Below are 20,661 nucleotides of genomic sequence, written 5' to 3' on the forward strand. Positions count from 1 at the left end.
GTACTGGTACCGAACTGTATGGCGTCGAGGGAGATCGCCAATAGCATCCGGAATCTTGGAAGGGACTCTTCGCCGGCCCACTTTGATGTGTGGGTCGTGCGGTACTTGAACTTCAGAAAGGTTTGCAACGCTTGCTTCTTTGGGCCGTGCCGAAAGCGACACAAAGTCTTCTGTGGCTCCTTCGATGCTTCAACTTCGTCTAGAGTCACGCTTCTTCCGTCTTCAAAAATCTCCACGGCTGAAAATTGCTGAAACCACTTCCAACACAAAAACATGAACATACCTATTCCTTGTAAAGTGATTGGAAAAATCTTGTCTTCCTCAAAGACTGTGCATGCAATATAGATGAACCAATAGACGGAGTGCCAAACTGTTCACCACACACACACACAAACAATGAGATCGAATAATGTCTTTTTGGTCTAAATCAATCAACTTTGGCAATTCACAACGGAAATGCCCATGCTTGGTGCTCATACTTTCGTGTGCTCTTTCTACAACTGTGGCGTGCCAAGGAAGAGACATGGAATGTGACTTCCTTTAATGCATACTTTTTAGCTTTTCATGAATAATCCGCATACATCCTTGCTCATTCATGAGTGAAACATGCGAGCATGTATAATATGTCATGCCTAGAAAAAGGGATCACACAAAGATGTTGACTAAAATACAGGAAACGACCACGAATGAAACATTCGAACAATGCGTGCTGACTAATCATGCGAACACATAGTACTTCCTGTGAAGGTTCTTTGGACCTAGGCTCAAGAGCCAAGATCGGTTCTTCCTGAGGGGGTTCTTTGGACCTAGGCTCAAGAGCCAAGACCAGTTCTTCGTGATTGATCGAATCTGCAAGGAGGTTAGCTTCACTAGAGAAAGCATCAACTAACCCATCATCCTTGTGAATAATCACATCATCTTCATGCAAATCATCATGCTCGTGAGAAATCACATTGTGATCATCATGCTTGTCATTGTCTTGCAAATCATCATGCTTATCATCATGCAAATCCTGTGTGTCATGCTTGGGAGAAGCAGAGACTAAGAGAGTCTCCTTTTCCTGATTCTGTGCAAACTGGGCCTGCACAATAGAAAAAAGTCGCCACAACTCTTTCATGTGTTGGTCGCCCTTCTCTTGTCTTGCTTTGTTCTCGCGATTAAATTCTGCTTGTCTTACTTTGGCTTCCAAGCGTGCTTGCTCACGCTCACACGCTGTGGTTGCCATTCTGTCTTGGTATGGACGATCAATTTCTGCCATTCTTTCTGCTGTTCTTGCTTCGCGTTCTAACTCCCTGTCCCTCATCATCTTGTCGAAAGCCTCCATAGGAGTTAGTGCAATCCTTGGCGTAGATGGGGAAGGGTCGGAAAAACCTCCTGGTGGGGAAAATTCTTCTTCGCCTCTCTCATGCTCATCACCTCTAAGCGAAGTATCCATTCCGCTTCGGGTGATGACCATCCACTGAAGTTGTGCATTCTTGTCGGTTTTTGTGGTCTTGGGTTCTTAAGTTCACGAGAAACTTAGGTTCTTGTGGGTCTTGAGGTTCTTGAGGTTCTTCTTTTGATTGCAATACGTGTTAGAGAAGGATCTTCTCTTCACCCGAGTTCTGCTCTTTTCCGCGGGTGCACCCCTTGGCGGCCTTGCGCTGTAAGATGCAGCGGAATGAATGTTTGAACTTTACTCAAGATGAGTGCTCCGAACCGTGCTCAAGGTTCCTTTTCGTTCTTATGGAAGGTAGAGCCTTCCGTTCTTAATGAGAGAGTGCAATGATCACAAACAAAGTGAATGGACATAGTGAATGGAAGTGTATGAGACTGAGAGATAGAGAGAGAAGAGAATACAACACCAGAGACATTGTAAAACCCTCCTCCGAAGGCCCCACTCTCTATGGCGAGAGCGGTCTACTTATGATTGCACAAATCTCTACAATGCTTGGACTTGCCGACGATGTCGACGACGACGAGACGGGCTGAAAACTGAAATCGCTAAGGGCTGAAATCTGCAATCTTCTATCTGCTGAATTCTGACTCTATGTCGGTGACGATGTCGATGGCGACGATGACGCGCTGAAAACGCAGATGCTGAAATCTGCGTTTTTTGGGCTGAAACTGTAAACCTTGCGGAAACTGACCGTGCGGCGAGGAACTGCTGCGCGAAGGTGAGATCTGCAAGGTTCGGGACTTGATCTGCGGGTGCTAACTGTTGAAAACTGGAAACGCTGATGTTCCTTGATGTTCCGTCGCGGTAAGTCTGCAAAACGCCGGGGCTGATCTGCAAACCAAAAACTCTAGGGCTGAAATTCTGCTGTTGTCGCCGGTTGCTCTGCAAAATGCAAAACGCTAGGCTGATATGTTGTTCTATTGCAAAAACACTGAGGCTCTTGCTGTCTTGCAGTAGCTGAGGCTGATCTGCTGAGCAAAAACGCCAGGTTGGTCTTGATGGAAAAAACGCTAGGTCTTGCAATCTGCAAAACGCTAGGCCTTCTGATGGGTTCTCCTGAATAGTTGCCTGTTGAGCAAGGTGCTCTTGCTGTCTCTTCTGCCAATTAGTGCTAATCTAGGTTTGCTTATATCAAACTTACTCAATTTGCCCTATCTACTTTCCAACAAAAGTCACTTAAAAATAATAAGTGAAAAATGTCAAAAATAGGTAAATTAGGCTAAATGCACTGGAAAATTCCCTGAAGGATTCTGATGGGAATGCTTATGATCATGTTGTGTGCAACCAGAGGATATGCATCTACACTAAGTGTTTGGACATGCACGGTCTGCGAACAGACTCACAAAAGTGCCAGAACACTTCTAATCTAGAGTGACTAGATTGACCGAACCCTTGTCGTGGTGTAGCTTGTCCACGGACACATAGGGTTGGATGTGTCACGTGACATCCCCTCCTTTTCAAAGTGAGGCACTGATACCGAACTGTATGGCGTCAAGGGAGATCGCCAATAGTATCCGGAATTCTGGAAGGGACTCTTTGCCGGCCCACTCTGATGTGTGGGTCGTGCGGTACTTGAACTTCATAAAAGTCTGCAAAGCTTGCTTCTTTGGGCCGCGCCGAAAGCGACAGTCTTTTGTGGCTCCTTCGATGCTTCAACTCGTCGAGAGTCATGCTTCTTTGAAAGTGAGTGGAAAAAATCTTGTCGTCCTAATAGACTGTGTATGCAATGTAGATGAACAAAGAGACGGAGGGCCAAACCGTTCACCACACACACACAAACAATGAGATCGAATTTTTCTCTTATGATCTAGAGCAATCAACTGTGGCAATTCACAATGAAAATGCCCATGCTTGGTGCTCATACTTTCATGTGCTCTGTCTACAACTATGTCGTGCTAAGAAAGAGATGGAATGTGAATTCCTTGAATGCATACTTTTCAGCTTTTCATGAAAAATCCGCATACATCTGTGCTCATTCATGAGTGAAATGTGCTCAACGTACAATATGTCATGCCTAGTAAAAGGGATCACAAAAAGACACTGGCTAAAATACAGGAAGCGATCACGAATGAAACACTCGAACAATGCGTGTGTACTAATCATGCAAACACATAATACTTCCTGTGAGGGTTCTTTGGACCTAGGCTCGAGAGCCAAGATCGGTTCTTCTTAATTGATCGAATCTGCAACGAGGTTAGCTTCGCTAGAAAAAGCATTCACTAACTTATCCTTCTTGTGAACAATCACATCTTCTTCTTGCAAATCATCATGCTTGTGAGAAATCACATCTTGATCATGCAAATCATCATGCTTGTGAGAAATCACATCTTGATCATGCAAATCATCACGCTCATCATTAACATCTAAATCATCATGCTTATCATCAGTCAAAACATCGTGCTCATCATCATCATCCAAAATATCATGCTCATCATTATCATTCAAGTCATCATGCTTATCATCATGCAAATCCTGTGTATCATGCTTTGGAGAAGAAGAGACTGAGAGAGTCTCCTTTTCCCGAATCTCTTGCATTTGTGCCTGCACTTGAGAAAAGAGTCGCAAGAACTCTTTCATTTGTTTGTCGCTCTTTCTTTTGACGGCGGCTGCCATTCTTTCTTGGTGTTTGCGCTCAATTTCTGCTTTTCTTTCTGCTCTTCTTTCTGCGTGTCTGCGTTCCATTTCTGCCATTCTTTCTGCATTTCTTGCTTCGCGTTCTAACTTCCTTTCCATAAACATATGCTCCAACTCCTCCATAGGAGTTAGTGCAATCCTTGATGTAGATGGGGAAGGGGGAGGGTCGGAAAAACCTCCTGGTGGAGAAAATTCTTCTTCGCCTCTCTCATGCTCATCACCTCTAAGCGAAGTATCCATTCCGCTTTGAGTGATGACCATCTACTGAAGTCGTGGGTTCTTGTGGGTTCTTGAGCTCTTAAGTTCAAGAGGAACTTGGGTTCTTTCGGGTCTTGGGTTCTTAAGTTCACGAGGAACTTGGGTTCTTGAGGGTCTTGAGGGTCTTGAGGTTCTTGAGGTTTTCTTTTGCTTGCAATCTGTGTTTGAGAAGGATCTTCTCTTCACCCGAGTTCTGCTCTTTTCCGTGGGCGCACCCCTTGGCGGCCTTGCGCTCACACCAAGGTTGCTTTTTCCCACCTCACGTCGATTGGCCGGCCGTTAAGTGCACGGTCTGCTCTCAATGAGTGAAAAGAGGCACAAGGGGAGGCTGGACAAGCCCTTCTTTCCTGGGATTCCTCACTCTTCAAAAAACACGATTAGAATCGACACGCCCAAGTGAACTTGGGTTCGTGCGACCGCAACAAGCAAAAAAAATTCTTGTGATTCTTGTGGTTCTTTCCTTGAGTGATACAGAACATTGCCAAAGCCTTGATACCAATGTTAGGTGCAGCGGAATGAATGTTTGAACTTTGCTCAAGATGAGTGCTCCGAACTGTGCTCAAGGTTCCTTTTCGTTCTTATGGAAGGTAAAGCCTTCCGTTCTTAATGAGAGAGTGCAATGATCACAAACAAAGTGAATGGACACAGTGAATGGAAGTGTATGAGATTGAGAGATAGAGAGAGAAGAGAATACAACACCAGAGACGTTGTAAAACCCTCCTCCGAAGGTGTGAGGATTCTAGGTACTAATTCTTAATTAAGTACTTAAACTCATGATTAAGACTTAAGAAACTTGAACTGAACTCAGAAACAAGACTCAGAATACTCTGTGTTTGATTGATTGAATGTGTGATACAAGGGCTCCTTATATAGGAGACGAAGAGACATGAATGAAAAGTCACGTCTCTTGGTGAAGAGACACGACTTTAGATGTAAAGACACATCCTTTCGGCGAAGAGCTGCAACCATTGGGCGAAGAGTCGCACCCGTAGAGCGAAGGGGTGTGATCAGTTGTCGAAGGAGTGTGGCTTTTGGTGAAGAGACACGTCCTTTGGGCGAAGGGATGTGACCATCCAAGCGCAGGGGTCCTCGTTGGCATGGCACTTCACGTATCTGCAACTAGGAGTAGATGTATTGCTGTTAACATAGTCACAATCGTGACATTCCCTCCCATTTAAAATGAGAGCCCGTGTCAAAGAAACGACTTCTGATGTTGATAGAACTCTGGAAAAGCATTGAATCTTCGAAAATCTTCAATCTTTGAGTTATCTGAAACCTTTGTTTTTAACCTTTGCCTCTTGCGAAACCTTTTTGCTTTGACTGCTAAATCCCATGTCATTGTATTGTTCAAAGACTTTTTAGAGGAATCTGGCATAATCAGGTTGACTGCAACAAGAGGTTGATCTTCAAAATCCTTCGTGTGATGTAAGATTTCTGGTTCAAAATTTTTCAGTAACTGCAAAATATTTGGGGAAGAGGAAATCTTCTCAAGGTACTCTTCAGATGGGGTGACTTCAACTTTAGTAATCACTGGAGAGGACTTTGGCTTGAAACTGTAATCATCTTCCAATAATGAATCCCAAAATTCTTCAGAATCATCTTCAGAAACTGTCACTTCATGACTTGTAATTGGCATATCATCATCTAGTAAAGAATCAAAGAAAGCATAGTCGTCTTCAGACTCGGAATCTGCTACTTTATCTTTATCTTTGTCTTCATCAATTGATTCAGGAGAAGTTAATGAATTCAAAAATTCATCAATAATAATATTTGCATCTGTATCAGAAATCATATTCTCTTCATAATCCACTGTATCATGCCGTTTGACTAGTACACGTGAGGCTTGAATCACTCTTTCCGCATGAGAAAGCCCGTGTAAAGTCAATTCACATCCATCTTTGAACAAATTGATAGCATGTCCTCGAAAGCTAATTGCTGGATCATATTGGAATAACCAATGCTGACCAAGAATCATGTCGTAATAAGATAAAGACATGACTTGAAAATCCAATTGATCTTCATAAGTTTGAATCTCAAACTGCAACTGTCGAACTATCTGATCACAAGTCAAAATTGATCCATCTGCTAATTCCACATCATATAAGTGAGATGTCTTCTCAGTTGGTAAGCCAAGCTGTTGAACTATCTGAGTGCTGACGAAATTATTCAAGCATCCGCTGTCCACCAAAATATTCATGGAGCGACCATTGAGTAGTCCAACAAGGCTCAAAACTTGCTTTGAGAGAGGCTCCAAAATTGAAGAATTGCATTGAGCATGCTTCATAAGAATACTCGTATTCTCTGAGACACGAATCGTATTGACCACAGATTTTCCTTTATCCTTAGCAGAATCTGGTTGTTCAAAATTCGATGATGTTTCCGCGTTGGAATTTCTTTTCAAATTAGACGATGGACATTGATACCATCTATGGTCACCATTGCAAATTGTACATAATCCTTCCTTCTTTGAAGTCGAAGATCCATTTAACGAAGAGCCTTGTTGAGTATTGGAAGGTCGATCTTGAGAAATATCACGTTCTTTACCACGATCAAGTGGAGGAACATGTGAAGAAGATCTGCTTTCAGATTGTCGATCTTGAGAATAGAACCTTGAAGTTGAATAAGGTTGCGTTGTTTGCTGTCTGAACTGAGACTGATGCTGCTGACTTTGGCTATAGTTGTCTCTGCGATCGCGTTGTGAAAAGCGAGCGCTATTTGAAGATCTGTTACCAGGGAGAAAATTCCGTGTAGAGCGCCGATTATCGCCAAGACGCTCCACATAGGCAATTGCAGCATCCAAAGTGGTAGGGTTGTATTTGTGCACATCGTCCTTCAGGTTGGGTTCGAGTCCATCAATAAAGCTGTGAAGTTTATCAGAGGGACTAAGAGTCTCTATCTCCAGAGTTAGCCTTTGGAACTCTGTGATGTACGCGGCCAAGGAACCTGTCTGGCTCAGGCGGCGAAGAGAGAACCGGGCATGAAAATCCGCATTGGCAGGTTCGAACGCCTTGCGAATAGCACGCCGGAATTTATCCCAAGAAGGTGTGTGTTTACCATCAGCAACCCGTCGTTGCCACCAAAGAAATGCTGTGTCCTTGAGCAGAGAACTAGCAAGTGCAACTTTTTTACTCTCGACCAAGTCTGTGTTTGATAAGTAACCCTCCATTTTGAACAGCCAATGGTCCAACACGCGCTTGTCGCGGCGACCAGTGTATGGTTCCGGCAGTTTAACATCAAGCTTCTTCTTCTGTGTAGCATTAAAAATTTTGTAAAGTAATTGAAGTTCGCGATTGTCTACCTCTTCAGTTGGATCTGGTTCGTTTGGTTAGTCCACTGAAGCTTCAGAAGAATGTGTTGAAGATGCTGCATTAGTAGTGCGAGAAACAACAATTCGACTTCGAGAAGTGTTTTCCGTGTGCATCTCATCCAAGCGAGTGTGAAGTGATGCGAGGCTTATGAAAAGTGTGGCCATCTGCTCTTTAATGAGAGTAAGGGCATCGTCAGATTGACCACCTCCATCCTGGGAATTTGGCATGGTTACGTCTCAAAAGGAACTCGAACAGGTGTAAGTTCTGGGTCGGGAACAGATTTTGGGACGGGTGCTCCGTGAGCGGAAAATCTCCCTGGAATAAGTTCGCGCTCTAGAGTCGGGAGATCGGGAATAATTATCACTTCCGGCTCTGAGTAGAGAAATTCATCCGTAAAATTTTGTCGAGGAATTTTGTCTGACAAAGTTATACAACTGCTCTCATCAGCGAAAGGTACTGCGCGTAGAGTGTGCACAAGGCTAGCGCCGGTGGGTTTTCTGTTTGTTTTTTTAAGTTAGTTTATTTGGGGTTTTTTTTTTTTTTGATCAAGTGAGTGAGTTCACATGGGCTTTTAAAAAAATTGGGGCAGTCCAGCCAAGTGTGACCGGCCATTAAAACAAAACCCTTTGGCTGATTTTAATAAAGTCTTGCGTTGTGAGTAGTAGCGTAAAAACTCCATCGTAGAATTGTTTTGACGAAGGGGCAGCCCAGTGAGCAGCGTTTCAGAATTTCAGCAAAGTGTTACTTTCAGCCAGCGTTAAGTGAAACGGCAGCCTAGCGCAAATTCAGCCCAGCGTTTCAGATTTTGCAGTCCAGCGTGGGATTTATTTCTTGCAGCAGATCACGTAACAACAGCCAGCCATGGGAATTGCTAGCGCCATGGGTTTTGTGAGGATGGTACCATGAAGGGGCGCGATTTGGGGGAAGGGGTGCTGCCTCAGTGAAGAGGTGCCTTCCTTGGTGCCCTCTCGCGAAGAGGTGTTATCCTTTCACATGAAGAGGGGCTAACACACGGGTGCGAAGGAGTGCAATCCGATGAAGGGGTACGCAGGGTTCTCTGGGTACGCCACGTACACACATCTGTGTTCTGTCTTTATTTATGTAATTGGAACAGAAATAAAGTTAAGTTACCTCATACGCGTAGTAGAAGTACACCATCTTTCCTTTGCGGCCATACAACACACGAGGTGAGTGTCGCGAGTAGGGTCGGCAACGGCGAGGCTAGGTAGACGCCAAGTCCAAAGGCCCGGGAAATTTTTTTGCTCTGATACCACTGTGAGGATTCTAGGTACTAATTCTTAATTAAGTACTTAAACTCATGATTAAGACTTAAGAAACTTGAACTGAACTCAGAAACAAGACTCAGAATACTCTGTGTTTGATTGATTGAATGTGTGATACAAGGGCTCCTTATATAGGAGACGAAGAGACATAAATAAAAAGACACGTCTCTTGGTGAAGAGACACGACTTTAGATGTAAAGACACATCCTTTCGGCGAAGAGCTGCAACCATTGGGCGAAGACTCGCACCCGTAGAGCGAAGGGGTGTGACCAGTCGTCGAAGGAGTGTGGCTTTTGGCGAAGAGACACGTCCTTTGGGCGAAGGGGTGTGACCATCCAAGCGCAGGGGTCTTCCTTGGCATGGCACTTCACGTATCTGCAACTAGGAGTAGATGTATTGCTGTTAACATAGTCACAATCGTGACAGAAGGCCCCACTCTCTATGGCGAGAGCGGTCTACTTATGATTGCACAAATCTCTACAATGCTTGGACTTGCCGACCATGTCGACGACGATGAGGACAACGATGAACAGGCTGAAAACTGAAATCGCTAAGGGTTGAGATCTGCAAATCTTCTATCTGCTGAATTCCGACTCTATGTTGGTGACGATGTCGATGGCGACGATGCGACGATGACACGCTGAAAACGCAGATGCTGAAATCTGCGTTTTCCGGGCTGAAACTGTAAACCTTGCGGAAATGACCGTGCGGCGAGGAACTGCTACAGGAAGGTGAGATCTGCGAGGTTCGGGACTTGATCTGCGGGTACTAATTGCTGAAAACTGGAAACGCTGATGTTCCTTGATGTTCCGTCGCGGTAAATCTGCAAAACGCCGGGGCTGATCTGCAAACCAAAAACGCTAGGGCTGAAATTCTGCTGTTGTCGCCGGTTGCTCTGCAAAATGCAAAACGCTAGGCTGATCTGCTGTTCTATTCATAGAAACAGGGGACGGGGGGACGCTGCCCATTTATGCAGGGACGGGACGGTGGACGTCGGGACGGAGACGGGGACCCGTTTTTGGGACGTGGGGACGTCCCTCACAGGGGACGGGCAAGGGGACGGGTCCTGAGACGCGGGTCCCTGGTGACATTGCCAGATGGGACGCGGGCAGGGGACGGGCTGCAGCCAACGGGGGGCGGGATATTCAAAATTCAAACACTGTTTAAGCGCCCACTTTTTGGGGGGTTTTTCAAATTTCAAAAGCACCCTTTTGGGGGACTTTCAAATTTCAAAATTCAAAGTGTTTTTTAAAGCGCGTCCCCTGTCGTGTCCCCCGTCCCCTGTTTTGCCACGTCCCCGTCCCCGGGACCCGCCACGTCTCCGAGACCCGTCCCCGTCCCCATGTGACTATGGTTCTATTGCAAAAACGTTGAGGCTCTTGCTGTCTTGCAGTAGCCGAGGCTGATCTGCTGAGCAAAAACGCCAGGTTGGTCTTGATGGAAAAAACGCTAGGTCTTGCAATCTGCAAAACGCTAGGCCTTCTGATGGGTTCTGCTGAGAAGTTGCCTGTTGAGCAAGGTGCTCCTGCTGCCTCTTCTGCCAATTAGTGCTAGTCTAGGTTTGCTTATATACAAACTTACTCAATTTGCCCTACCTACTTTCCAACAAAAGTCACTTAACAATAATAAGTGAAAAATGTCAAAAATAGGTAAAATAGGCTGAATGCACTGGAAAATTCCCTGAAGGATTCTGATGGATTCTGATGGGAATGCTTATGATCATGCTCTGTTCAACCAGAGGATATGCATCTACACTAAATGTTTGGACATGCACGGTCTGCGAATAGACTCACAAAAGTGCCAGAACACTTCTAATCTAGACTGACTGGATTGACTGAACCCTTGTCGTACTGTAGCTTGTCCACGGACACATAGGGTTGGATGTGTCATGTGACATGCGCTCACACCAAGGTTGCTTTTTCCCACCTCACGTCGATTGGTCGGCCGCTAAGTGCACGGTCTGCTCTCAATGAGTGAAAAGAGGCACAAGGGGAGGCTGGACAAGCCCTTCTTTCCTGGGATTCCTGTCACTCTTCAAAAACACGATTAGGAATCGACACGCCCAAGTGAACTTGGGTCCGTGCGACCTCAACAAGCAAAAAAAATTCTTGTGATTCTTGTGGTTGTTTCCTTGAGTGATACAGAACACTGCCAAAGCTCTGATACCAATGTAAGGTGCAACGGAATGAATGTTGAACTTTGCTGAAGATGAGTGCTCCGAATTGTGCTCAAGGGTTCCTTTTACTTACGGAAGGCAGAGCCTTCTGTTCCTTTAGTGAGAGTGCAATGGACACAAACAAAGTGAATGGACACAGTGAATGGAAGTACATGAGACTGAGAGAGAAGAGAATACGACACAAGAGATGTTGTCAAACCCTCCTTCGAAGGCCCCATTCTCTATGGCGAGAGCGGTCTACTATTGATTGCACAAATCTCTATAATGCTTGGACTTGCCGACGATGTCGACGACGATGAGGACGACGACAAGATAGGCTGAGATCTAGAAACTCTAAGGGTTGAAATCTACAAATCTTCTATCTGCTGATTTTTGACTCTATGTCGGTGACGACGGCGATGACGACGATGCAACGACGACGCGCTGAAAACGCAGATGCTGAAATCTGCGTTTTCCGGGCTGAATCTGTAAACCTTGCGGAATCTGACCGTGCGGCAAGGATCTGCTGCGGGAAGGTGAGATCTACGAGGTTCGGGGGTTCTTTTGCGAGTGCTTAAGGCTGAAAACTGAAAACGCTGGTCCTATGGCTGATTTTGTCGCGATGATTAGCAAAAACGCCGAGGAGTCAGACTGATGCAAAAATGCTAGGGCTGATTTGTCTTGATATGCAAAAACGTTGCTCATCTGCTAATGCAAACTGCTAACGCTAGGGCTGATCTATCTTTTGCTGTCGCTAGGCTGCCTGCAGATGCAAAAACGCAGGCTGATCTGGGTGCAAAACGCTAGACCTTCTTGCAGATGCAAAAACGCTAGGCTTGCTGGGTCCTGCTGAGAAGGTGCCTATTGAACTGAGTTCCTGCTGCGTCTTCTGCCAGAAAGTGCTAGTTTTGGTTTGCTTATATACAAACTTAGTAAATTTGCCCTACCTACTTTTCAACAAAAGTCACTTAAAAATAACAAGTGAAAATGTCAAAAGAAGGGAAAATAGGCCTATGCATTGTAAAAATGCTACTGATGGATCTGACTAGAATCTGATGGGAATGCTTATGATCATGCTGTGTGCAACCAGAGGATATGCATCTAATCTAAGTGTCTGGACATGCACGATCTGCGAACAGACTCACAAAAGTGCCATATCACTTCCTATTCTAGACTGACTTGACTGAACTGAACCCTTGTCATGCTGTAGGTTGTCCACGTACACATGGGGTTGGATGTGTCACGTGACAAAACCACTTCAAACACAATATCATAGACACATTGGTTACTTGTCGAGTGACTGGAAAAAGACTATGCTTCCTAAATGATTGCGGGTGGAATGCAGATGAAAAATGTGATGGAGTGCCAAATCTTTCACCAAGTACATACAAAAATTGCGATCTAAACTTGACTTTTTGACGTAAAAATATCAATTGTGGCAAAGCACAAAGGGAATACTAATGATTGATGGACAAACATGCGAGTGCTTTTGCGGTGATTGTGTTCTGCCAAGGAATGAATATGCAAAACTCATTGACATGATGTACAATCGTGAAATGGTGTGGATTTCTTGAATGCAAACTTTTTATCTTTTCTAGACTGATCTTCATGCATCTGTGCTCATCCGTGATTGAATCATGTGCATCATGCAATATGGCTTTCATATGAAAAGGTAACACATAATGACGGTGACGAAAATACAAGAGACTGTTACAAATGAGAGACTCGAACAATACATATTGACTAATTATGCAAACAAAAGATACTTCTCGAATGATTACTGTGGACCTCGACTCGAGAGCCAAGATCGGTCCTGCATGACTGATCGTATTTGCAATTGGGTTAGCTTTACTAGGAACACAATTAATCAAACCACCAAATTGCTCACGAGACTGGAACCATCTAGCTCGAGGGTCACTCCAAGGTGTACTCGGTACAGACTGAAGAAACTTGAAGGCTTGATGATCCTTACGAACAATCAAATCTCTATCATGCACAAAATGCGTGTCTTGCTTAGAAGAAGGAACGACTGAGAGAGGCTCCTTTTCATGCAATGACTGACTCGTTTCTGGACTCCGGGATTGTGTATTGAGAGAAACTATGAGAGTGCGTGTGTTTATCCTCTTTCAAAACATGAGAGTGAGGGATTAATGACACAGACGGAATGTTCTTGTCATAGCAAAGAACCACAGGAGTGCTCCTTCGACTGTGAGAGAGAATGTGTTTTCTTTCCAACTAACTTGTGGATCATAATCTTTAAACCACTCGATGCCAAAAATCATATCACATCCTTTGAGAGGAGAAACCACAAACTTACAATGAAAACCGACATTTTAAATCAAAATGGTCACATTAGGACATTCATGCGTGAAGGAAAAGTGCATGCAAGGAGCAAATCCAGAGATCACAATGGGATCTATTAAAAAAACTTCTAAACGTGCGCTCTTCATGAGAGTCACTAATCACATCATGCATACTACTAAAATCAAACAAGAACATGGAGAGTGACCGTCAAGCTAGATGGTTCCAGTCTTGTGAGCAATTTGGTGGTTTGCTTGATTAAAAGCTAACCCCATTGCAGATACAATCAGTTACGAAGGACCGATCTTGGCTCTCGAGTCAAGGTCCACAGTACTCATTCAAGAAGTATCTTTTGTTCGCATGAAAAGTCAGTATGCATTTTTTGAGTCTCTCATTCGTGGCGGTCTCTTGTTTTTTCGTCACCATCTTTTTGTGTTACCTTTTCATAGGAAAGCCATATTGCACGATGCACATGATTCACTCACGGATGAGCACAACTATAGGAACTGCACTCTAGGAAAGGTAGAAAGTTTGCATTCATACACGATGGTTCACCATGGTAAGTCATGTCAATTACATTCTGCATCTTCATTTCTTGGCAAGACACAGTCATCGTAAAAGCATTAGCTCGATTGTCCATCAAGCATTGGTATTCCCTTAGTGGTTTGCCAAAGTCGATAGTTTTTAGGTAGAAAAGTCAAGTTTAGATCACTGTTTTGGCATGTATTTGTTGAAAGGTTTGGCATTTTGTCACATTTTTCATCTGCATTTTACCCACAGTCATGTAGGAAGCATAGTCTTTTTCCAGTCATCAGAAAAGTAACAGATGTGTCTATGAAATTGTGGTTGCAGTTGTTTCAAGGAGCTCCCTCGGCGGAGATTCTTGAAGATGAACCCGAGATCGTAGACAAAGTTAAAGACATAGAGCCGAAGCAGATTATCCTACATCGCTTTCTGCACAGTCCAAAGAAGCAAGCAGTGCAGTCCTTTGTGAAGTTCAAATATCAAATATCACGGCACCCACACAGCCAAGTGGGTGGACGAAGATTTCTTCACAGATTATCCTGAGTTGTTGTCAGACTACAAGGCATGCACCTTGAAAAGGGGAATGTCACGTGTACATCTAACCCTATGTGCATGTGGACAAGCTGTAACTCCTACTTCTAGGGTTTAGGTCAACCTAGGAAGTGTTCTGGCACCCTTGTGAGCCTGTACGCAGGACGTGCATGTCCATGCACTTTAGATGTTTGGGATCCCATCTAGTGTCAGTCTTCTCTCTCTCTCTCTCTCTCTCTCTCTCTCTCTCTCTCTCTCACACACACACACACACACACACACACACACATAGCACTTTCACTCACAGTTTCAATGTCTCTTGTTTTAGTCTATTGCACAACTCTCATGAAGTAAAGGGGGGCTCTCTCTCCCCCATTAGCGAAAGGGATCTTGAGTACACACTGAGCACTCATCCCGAGAATACACCATAAATCACTTCCGCTGCACATAACACCTCCATACTGGAGTCTAGATCTTATATGGACAGTGCATTCTTCGTGAAGACCACCTCAATGCCCAACTTGCACATTTCCTACAGTGACATGAGACGGAAACCCAACTTTGGAGCTTATAGTACCTTGGAGGTGTGCATACCCTCTCTGCCGCCTGGAATGAACTCCATGGTGCCCCTAATTGTGAGTAGGAACGCATTTTGGACAATTGATCCTTCGAATGTGTCGTGTACCATGAAGCACGACTATGTAGGATCCAACTCCAAGAATCTCGAACCGTCTCAACCTTCGATGTCCATAGAGAAGTCTGTGAAAGTATCATCTCCAAATGAACAAAGGGTGAGACCTTTACAACAGTCGAGAGGTAGAAGCCTCCCCAACTCACTTTGGTCACATCCGCCAAGAATGGCGTTGTTCTGCACAATTGTTGCAATGCCACTTAGCTTTCAAAGCTTCTTTTTCAACATCTCTTCTTGTTGTTGTTGCTTTCCCATATCTGATAATATTTTGGGCATCGACATATGTAATCCACCTCTACCTTTGGCTCCAAGTCACATGGCCGGCATATCCGTTGCTTTGGAGATACCGGAGTGTATTTATTTTGTCTCTACTGCAGCTGATGGAAGGAGGGGCAAAGCTGTTCTATGACACATGGAAGCATGTGTGAGAGGTGTGAATCCATGTACCTCGACGGTAATACAAATCTATCCTTCGTAATGTGAGGAAAATGCTCTTTTTAGAAAGCCATTTTCTTCCCCAACTCTCGAGGAGTAGTCACCCATGTCCTCTTTGTATCAATCAGTGTTAGATCTTGTCTGATAATCTTGTTGATTTCTGGATGTTTGAATGTGAGCGACGGTGCATCAGAGAAGCTTCTTCCAGGGCAGAGCACTCGAGAGAGTCCGCAAACAATGAGCCTCCCTAGCATGGCCCTTCTCTATGAGGCAGGATCAATGAGACTACCCCGCGTGGCAGATAGAGTGATAACCGACCAGGCAACTTTGGCACGTGTGGGACTGTCCATCCTTAAAAGATCCAACAAGAGGTAATTTACCACATTGTCACCAAAAGCACCTGGCTGGCCATATTTCACAGCTCAAGGGACGTTGCCTTAGTCTTGAGTGCATTGCCTACTTAATTATTTTTGTCATTAGATGTGTCATCAATATGTGCTAATCACCAATTGTAGTCTCATCAAATGAGTGATAATTAGTCATGATGTTTTACACCGATTGTGGTTGAGGCACTAGATCAGTATCTTTCATACATAGCTTTTGGGAGCTTCCAGGTCCTCACTATGCTCGATTGGCCCTCGCGTTGTCTCGACAGCTAGCCATGAGGGGAGACTCTAGATGTTGACGTGCATAGATGTCGGCCTAGTTTCAATTACATGGCTTTACCACGGGAAAATTGCTGCCCTTTGAATATTCCTGAGGATTCAGACTCGAGTCACCCTAGCAGGCGGCCGGTGGCACCCAAAGACTCATTGGATCTTTATAGAGATGTGCAAAGTCGCGGGAGGACAGATTCCCCATGAATTTGCTCAGAGCATAGGAGATGTTGCACTCATGCATGAGTGAGAGCCAGCCTGCTTGTATGGAGGAGCGCCTACAATAGCCTCTGATATGGAATTCCTTGCTGCACAGAGAGCATGGACATATGTTGGATGCTAGACTAGATGTAGCTTCTGGTCCAGGGTGGCGTGTCCCACTCAGAGCTTTGGGGAGTGAATAAAGTTCTGTAGCATGCCTGAGGAGGTGCACAGATAGGTTGAGACTCATACGGGGGGATTGGCTACGCACCTGGATATACAGACAGTGCTGATGGTAGACTGACAAGTATATTTTGAGTTGCAGGCCCCAGTGTGGATGGGAGGTTTTATGCAGCTAGAGATTCTGATCAGAGCTTGTCTGGATGAGGTGCAGTGCTGTGCAGGAGGAGCGTCTGCTTTCTTGGATTCAATGCAAGGCGGCTATGGTCTTGGAGTGCACCTTTCAAAGGATTAGAGTGCTTGCCGCATCAGGATGACCATGGCTTCTTGACCCAAATCCAGAAGAAATGGTTAGAGGGGGCAGGCAGTCATGGGCCTTCGGAGCTTGGCCTCTAGCTCTGTTCCAATGGGACTCAGGTGAATGGTTGAGGTGAGATTCCTTTGCCTCTCCCAACCACTTTGGAATTTCCTTTTTCCAGTTTGTGGCTTGGCTTGGCAGACATATTTTAATGGCTAGGTGTCTGGCCAGCTAGCAGCACAGCACCAGCATTAGCAGACTTTTGGACTTGGCTTTGTGCTAGTCACCAGGCTCGTAGGATTAGTGCCTTTTAGTGGCTGGTCGCACACTGAGGGATTGCAATGGAGGTCTGGCTTGCATATGGACACCCGTTCGTTTGCCTTGGTTGCGGGCATCCTTTGGGGACCTAGAGGCACTGCCCACAACCCCAACAGTTTTGGTTCAGGATTTGGAGTGATGGCCCCCCTTTGCAAGGGATGACTTTCAGCTGGGGAGCTATGGCACTGTCAGTCAGCTCAGGGCGAGGACTTGATATGAGACAGAGCAAGACAGCTTAGGGATCTGGCTTCATGCGAGACGACCTCAGGAGTGCCCAGTACCTGATTTGTCAATAGCAGCTTGGCAACAGGAGAGAGACCTCAGATAGGATCTGATCTAGCCTTGTTTCCATTTCACGCACATGGACATTTGGAGACAAGGTGGAAAGTCCACCTGGAAGGTAGCACCTCTGGAAGGCCACACTAAGCTACAGTAGCACAGGCAAATCAAACCATATGACTGCAGATGACTCCTGTTATTGCTAAGAGGATTGCTGGGCTTGACTTTGTGAAGTTTCAAGGTCTGCTTGTCAATCAGATCACCAATGATTGCATGAAATGACTTGTCCAAGTTTCTTTGACATGACATTAGCAGACACGGAGGAAGGTAATCTGGTGGCTCTTTGTAAAGGGGCAAGAAAATAGGGACTAGAGCCTTCTGATAAGAAAGATGCAAGCATGTGGCATCTCTATTTATTGATGTAAATGAGATTCTTAAGTGTTGACATTTATGGGAAGGTGTCTAATAAGAATGATTTTCCCTGTCAATTTAAATTTTACATGTTACCATGCAATTACTTTACTAATTGATTCTTAGTACCCTCTAGATGAAGTGATTGAAAATGGCTCGATTAATACACCATCTTAGAGCTTAGTCCCCCGATGACTTAGAGATTCAGAAGAATCAGTGTTAAGTGAGTAGTCCTGCTCCAGTATAATTCAAAAAGATTTGATTGGAAACTTCCTAAAAATGTGAGCAAAACGCTACATATGTGAGCTAGTGAAAGGGGGAAATTTTTTATTCAATAGCATGCTGAAAGTGCTCATAATGTCAGGAAAATTAAGTGTATCAGCAACTTTACTACAATTCAGGATCTTGTCTCCTACAATGTACTAAGTCAAATTGATTGATGTGTGACTACACGTAAGTGATAGTTAATTAAAACCACTAATTTTCTTAGTATGCTGAAAAAACAAAACACAGATACACGTATGTACATTTATAAATTTGTGCATGTTGAGAAGTGTGTGGGAGTGTGTTGATATTTATCACTGAGCAGCATTTATTCTTCTTGTCCTTCTGTTGTTACATGTTTTTTGTATGCATGATTTTGGCTTGCAGGAAGGTGAAATGTCCAGTTGTGGGATGTAAAGCTACATTGAACGGACTGAGAGAATTAGAGACACATTTCTTTTCCAGGCATACTGCTGTATGCTCTGTCTGCTCTCGTGTCTTTCCAACAAGCCGACTTTTGGACTTGCATATCTCAGAAACTCACGACTCTTTTTTTCGAGCGAAGGCTGCTCGCGGCCATCCCATGGTACTTTCTTCCTTTTTGGAAGTTTTCCCATAGAAAAGCTTTTGTTGTGAATGAAGATTTTGGAGAAGTGCAATACAGTATATGTGGTGCATGTTAATGTCCTCCCCTCCCCCCGCCCTGGCCGCCTTTATAGGTCTTTATCGAGCTTGTCAATGTTTCCAGATATATGTGTCGTGAATGCTACATGGAAAGCTCACATCTGATGGCATGCTTCATTCCCTCTGTTCTTTTATGCAGTTTCGATGCCTGGTGGAGGGGTGCGAAGCTAAGTTTTTGAATGATGCATCAAGACATCAACACTTAGTGGACAAGCACAAGTTTCCAAAGTCATATGAATTTCACAAAAAGAGGCATTTGTCGCAGAAACAGCGTCAGCGCTTACATCCGCATCAAGGCGGAATGAAGAAGTCAGAGGTTGTGCATGCAACTCAACAAAACGAACAAACTTCTGAAAACAAGGAAGAGGCCTCAGGAGAGTGTGCAATGGAAGTTGAGGCATTAACATCTGCAGTATCAAAGCTTAGCACTCATGGTCATGTTCCATCCAATGTTAGTTTTGGGCGTCGACACAACAGGGGCTTTGCTTTTGTGGGTTCAAAAGGAAGAGGTAGAAGTGGCAAGCAAACACATGAATTAGGTTCCTAGTTTGTAATATTGTGGAGTACTGTGGTCGTATCTTTATGGCAACTTTGTGGGTGGAAGACCTATCAATGCATGAAGATGATCGTGGAGCATTTTTGTACAGTATTCTCGAAGTTGGTTGTTCTGATCATGAAAATGATGTCTGTTTGCAGTGAATCAAAAGACAAACATTCTCCCCATCATCAAGATCCTTATCACCAGCCTTCGAGTGCTTGGGGGACATAATTGTTCTGATGCTCATATGGTAAATTTCATACTCGTATAATATTTGGCATATGATCAAGCATACTTACCATACTTAATCTTCAAAGCGAACCAAAACACTTACCTATGTTTATGACAGCTAGAGCAGGCAAAAATTTTAAGCAGTGGCTATCAAGTTTTTGAGCTGCAAACACTATAAAATTGTCACATGTACCGTGTTATTTTGGGGTCCGGCACTCTATGGCATGTATGGAATTCTTGGAGATCAAGAGAGGAGAAACCCATTCATTCATAATGAGATGGTTTGGAAAGTAGTATACAGTGATTTAGAAACTAATTTTGCCTCAAAATGAGGCACCATTTCTATTTTTGAGAGCCAACAAATAAAAGAGAATTCTGGTAGCAAAGTATATCGACAAAAGACGCAAATAGCCTTGTGTGCACATTACTCATGGTAAGGGGAGGCACCGACATCCATGCTGAGATTAAGAATTAGTTGGGAATAGTACTAAGCCACTCACCGATGAATGACACTTGCTGCATTTTGACCTTTGTAGTATGCTAACTCGGATCTGCTCTAGTGATCTTAAAAGTGTTTTTTTTACTAGGTTGTGATTTAGTCTACCTAAGGTTGAGCACATCTGATCTCTCGCTGTTGCCAGAGCGTTTGCTCTGTTAGGGTCCACCTAAGGTTATGTTCATCTTGTATGATTTGATTATGGTATGCACTATCCATCATGAATGATGAGTTTTTTGCTGACTTTGAAAAGGATATTATGAAGCCGTGTTGAAGTTTTTTGGCATGTTAGGGAAGATTGTAAGCTAAAAATTTGGTTATAGGAGTTGCTAACCTGGATACTCTTCAAGCTTTATTGTTGTCTAAATCCTTGTCTCTATTTTTGACTAAGGAAACCACTACTCTGCTACTCTGTTTGGATGTGTGTGCTTTGAATTGTTGCTGATACTAAATCCCTTTGGAAAAATTGGCTTAACTTGTGTGCTGTAAAGGTTGGGTGCTCATTCCGAAACACGAATACTAAACTAAAATTTTAATTAGTGCTTC

General features: G+C 44.2%; 1 protein-coding gene across 1 annotated transcript in view; it reads left to right on the top strand.

Moving 5' to 3' along the window:
* LOC147427568 (uncharacterized) overlaps positions 1-20,148 on the top strand; it is a 49,503-nt gene extending 29,355 nt beyond the window's left edge. Inside the window, exons 3-6 of the mRNA XM_086497284.1 lie at positions 18,554-18,752; positions 18,990-19,359; positions 19,547-19,638; positions 19,738-20,148. Coding sequence (XP_086353410.1) covers positions 18,554-18,752; positions 18,990-19,359; positions 19,547-19,638; positions 19,738-19,797 — 721 coding nt within the window. The 3' untranslated portion in view covers positions 19,798-20,148. The remainder of the gene's footprint in view (positions 1-18,553; positions 18,753-18,989; positions 19,360-19,546; positions 19,639-19,737) is intronic.
* The last annotated feature ends 513 nt before the right edge of the window (positions 20,149-20,661 follow it).

This window comes from Adiantum capillus-veneris, chromosome 23 (assembly GCF_014529385.1).
Source record: "Adiantum capillus-veneris isolate H3 chromosome 23, ASM1452938v2, whole genome shotgun sequence".
Taxonomy (NCBI): domain Eukaryota; kingdom Viridiplantae; phylum Streptophyta; class Polypodiopsida; order Polypodiales; family Pteridaceae; genus Adiantum; species Adiantum capillus-veneris.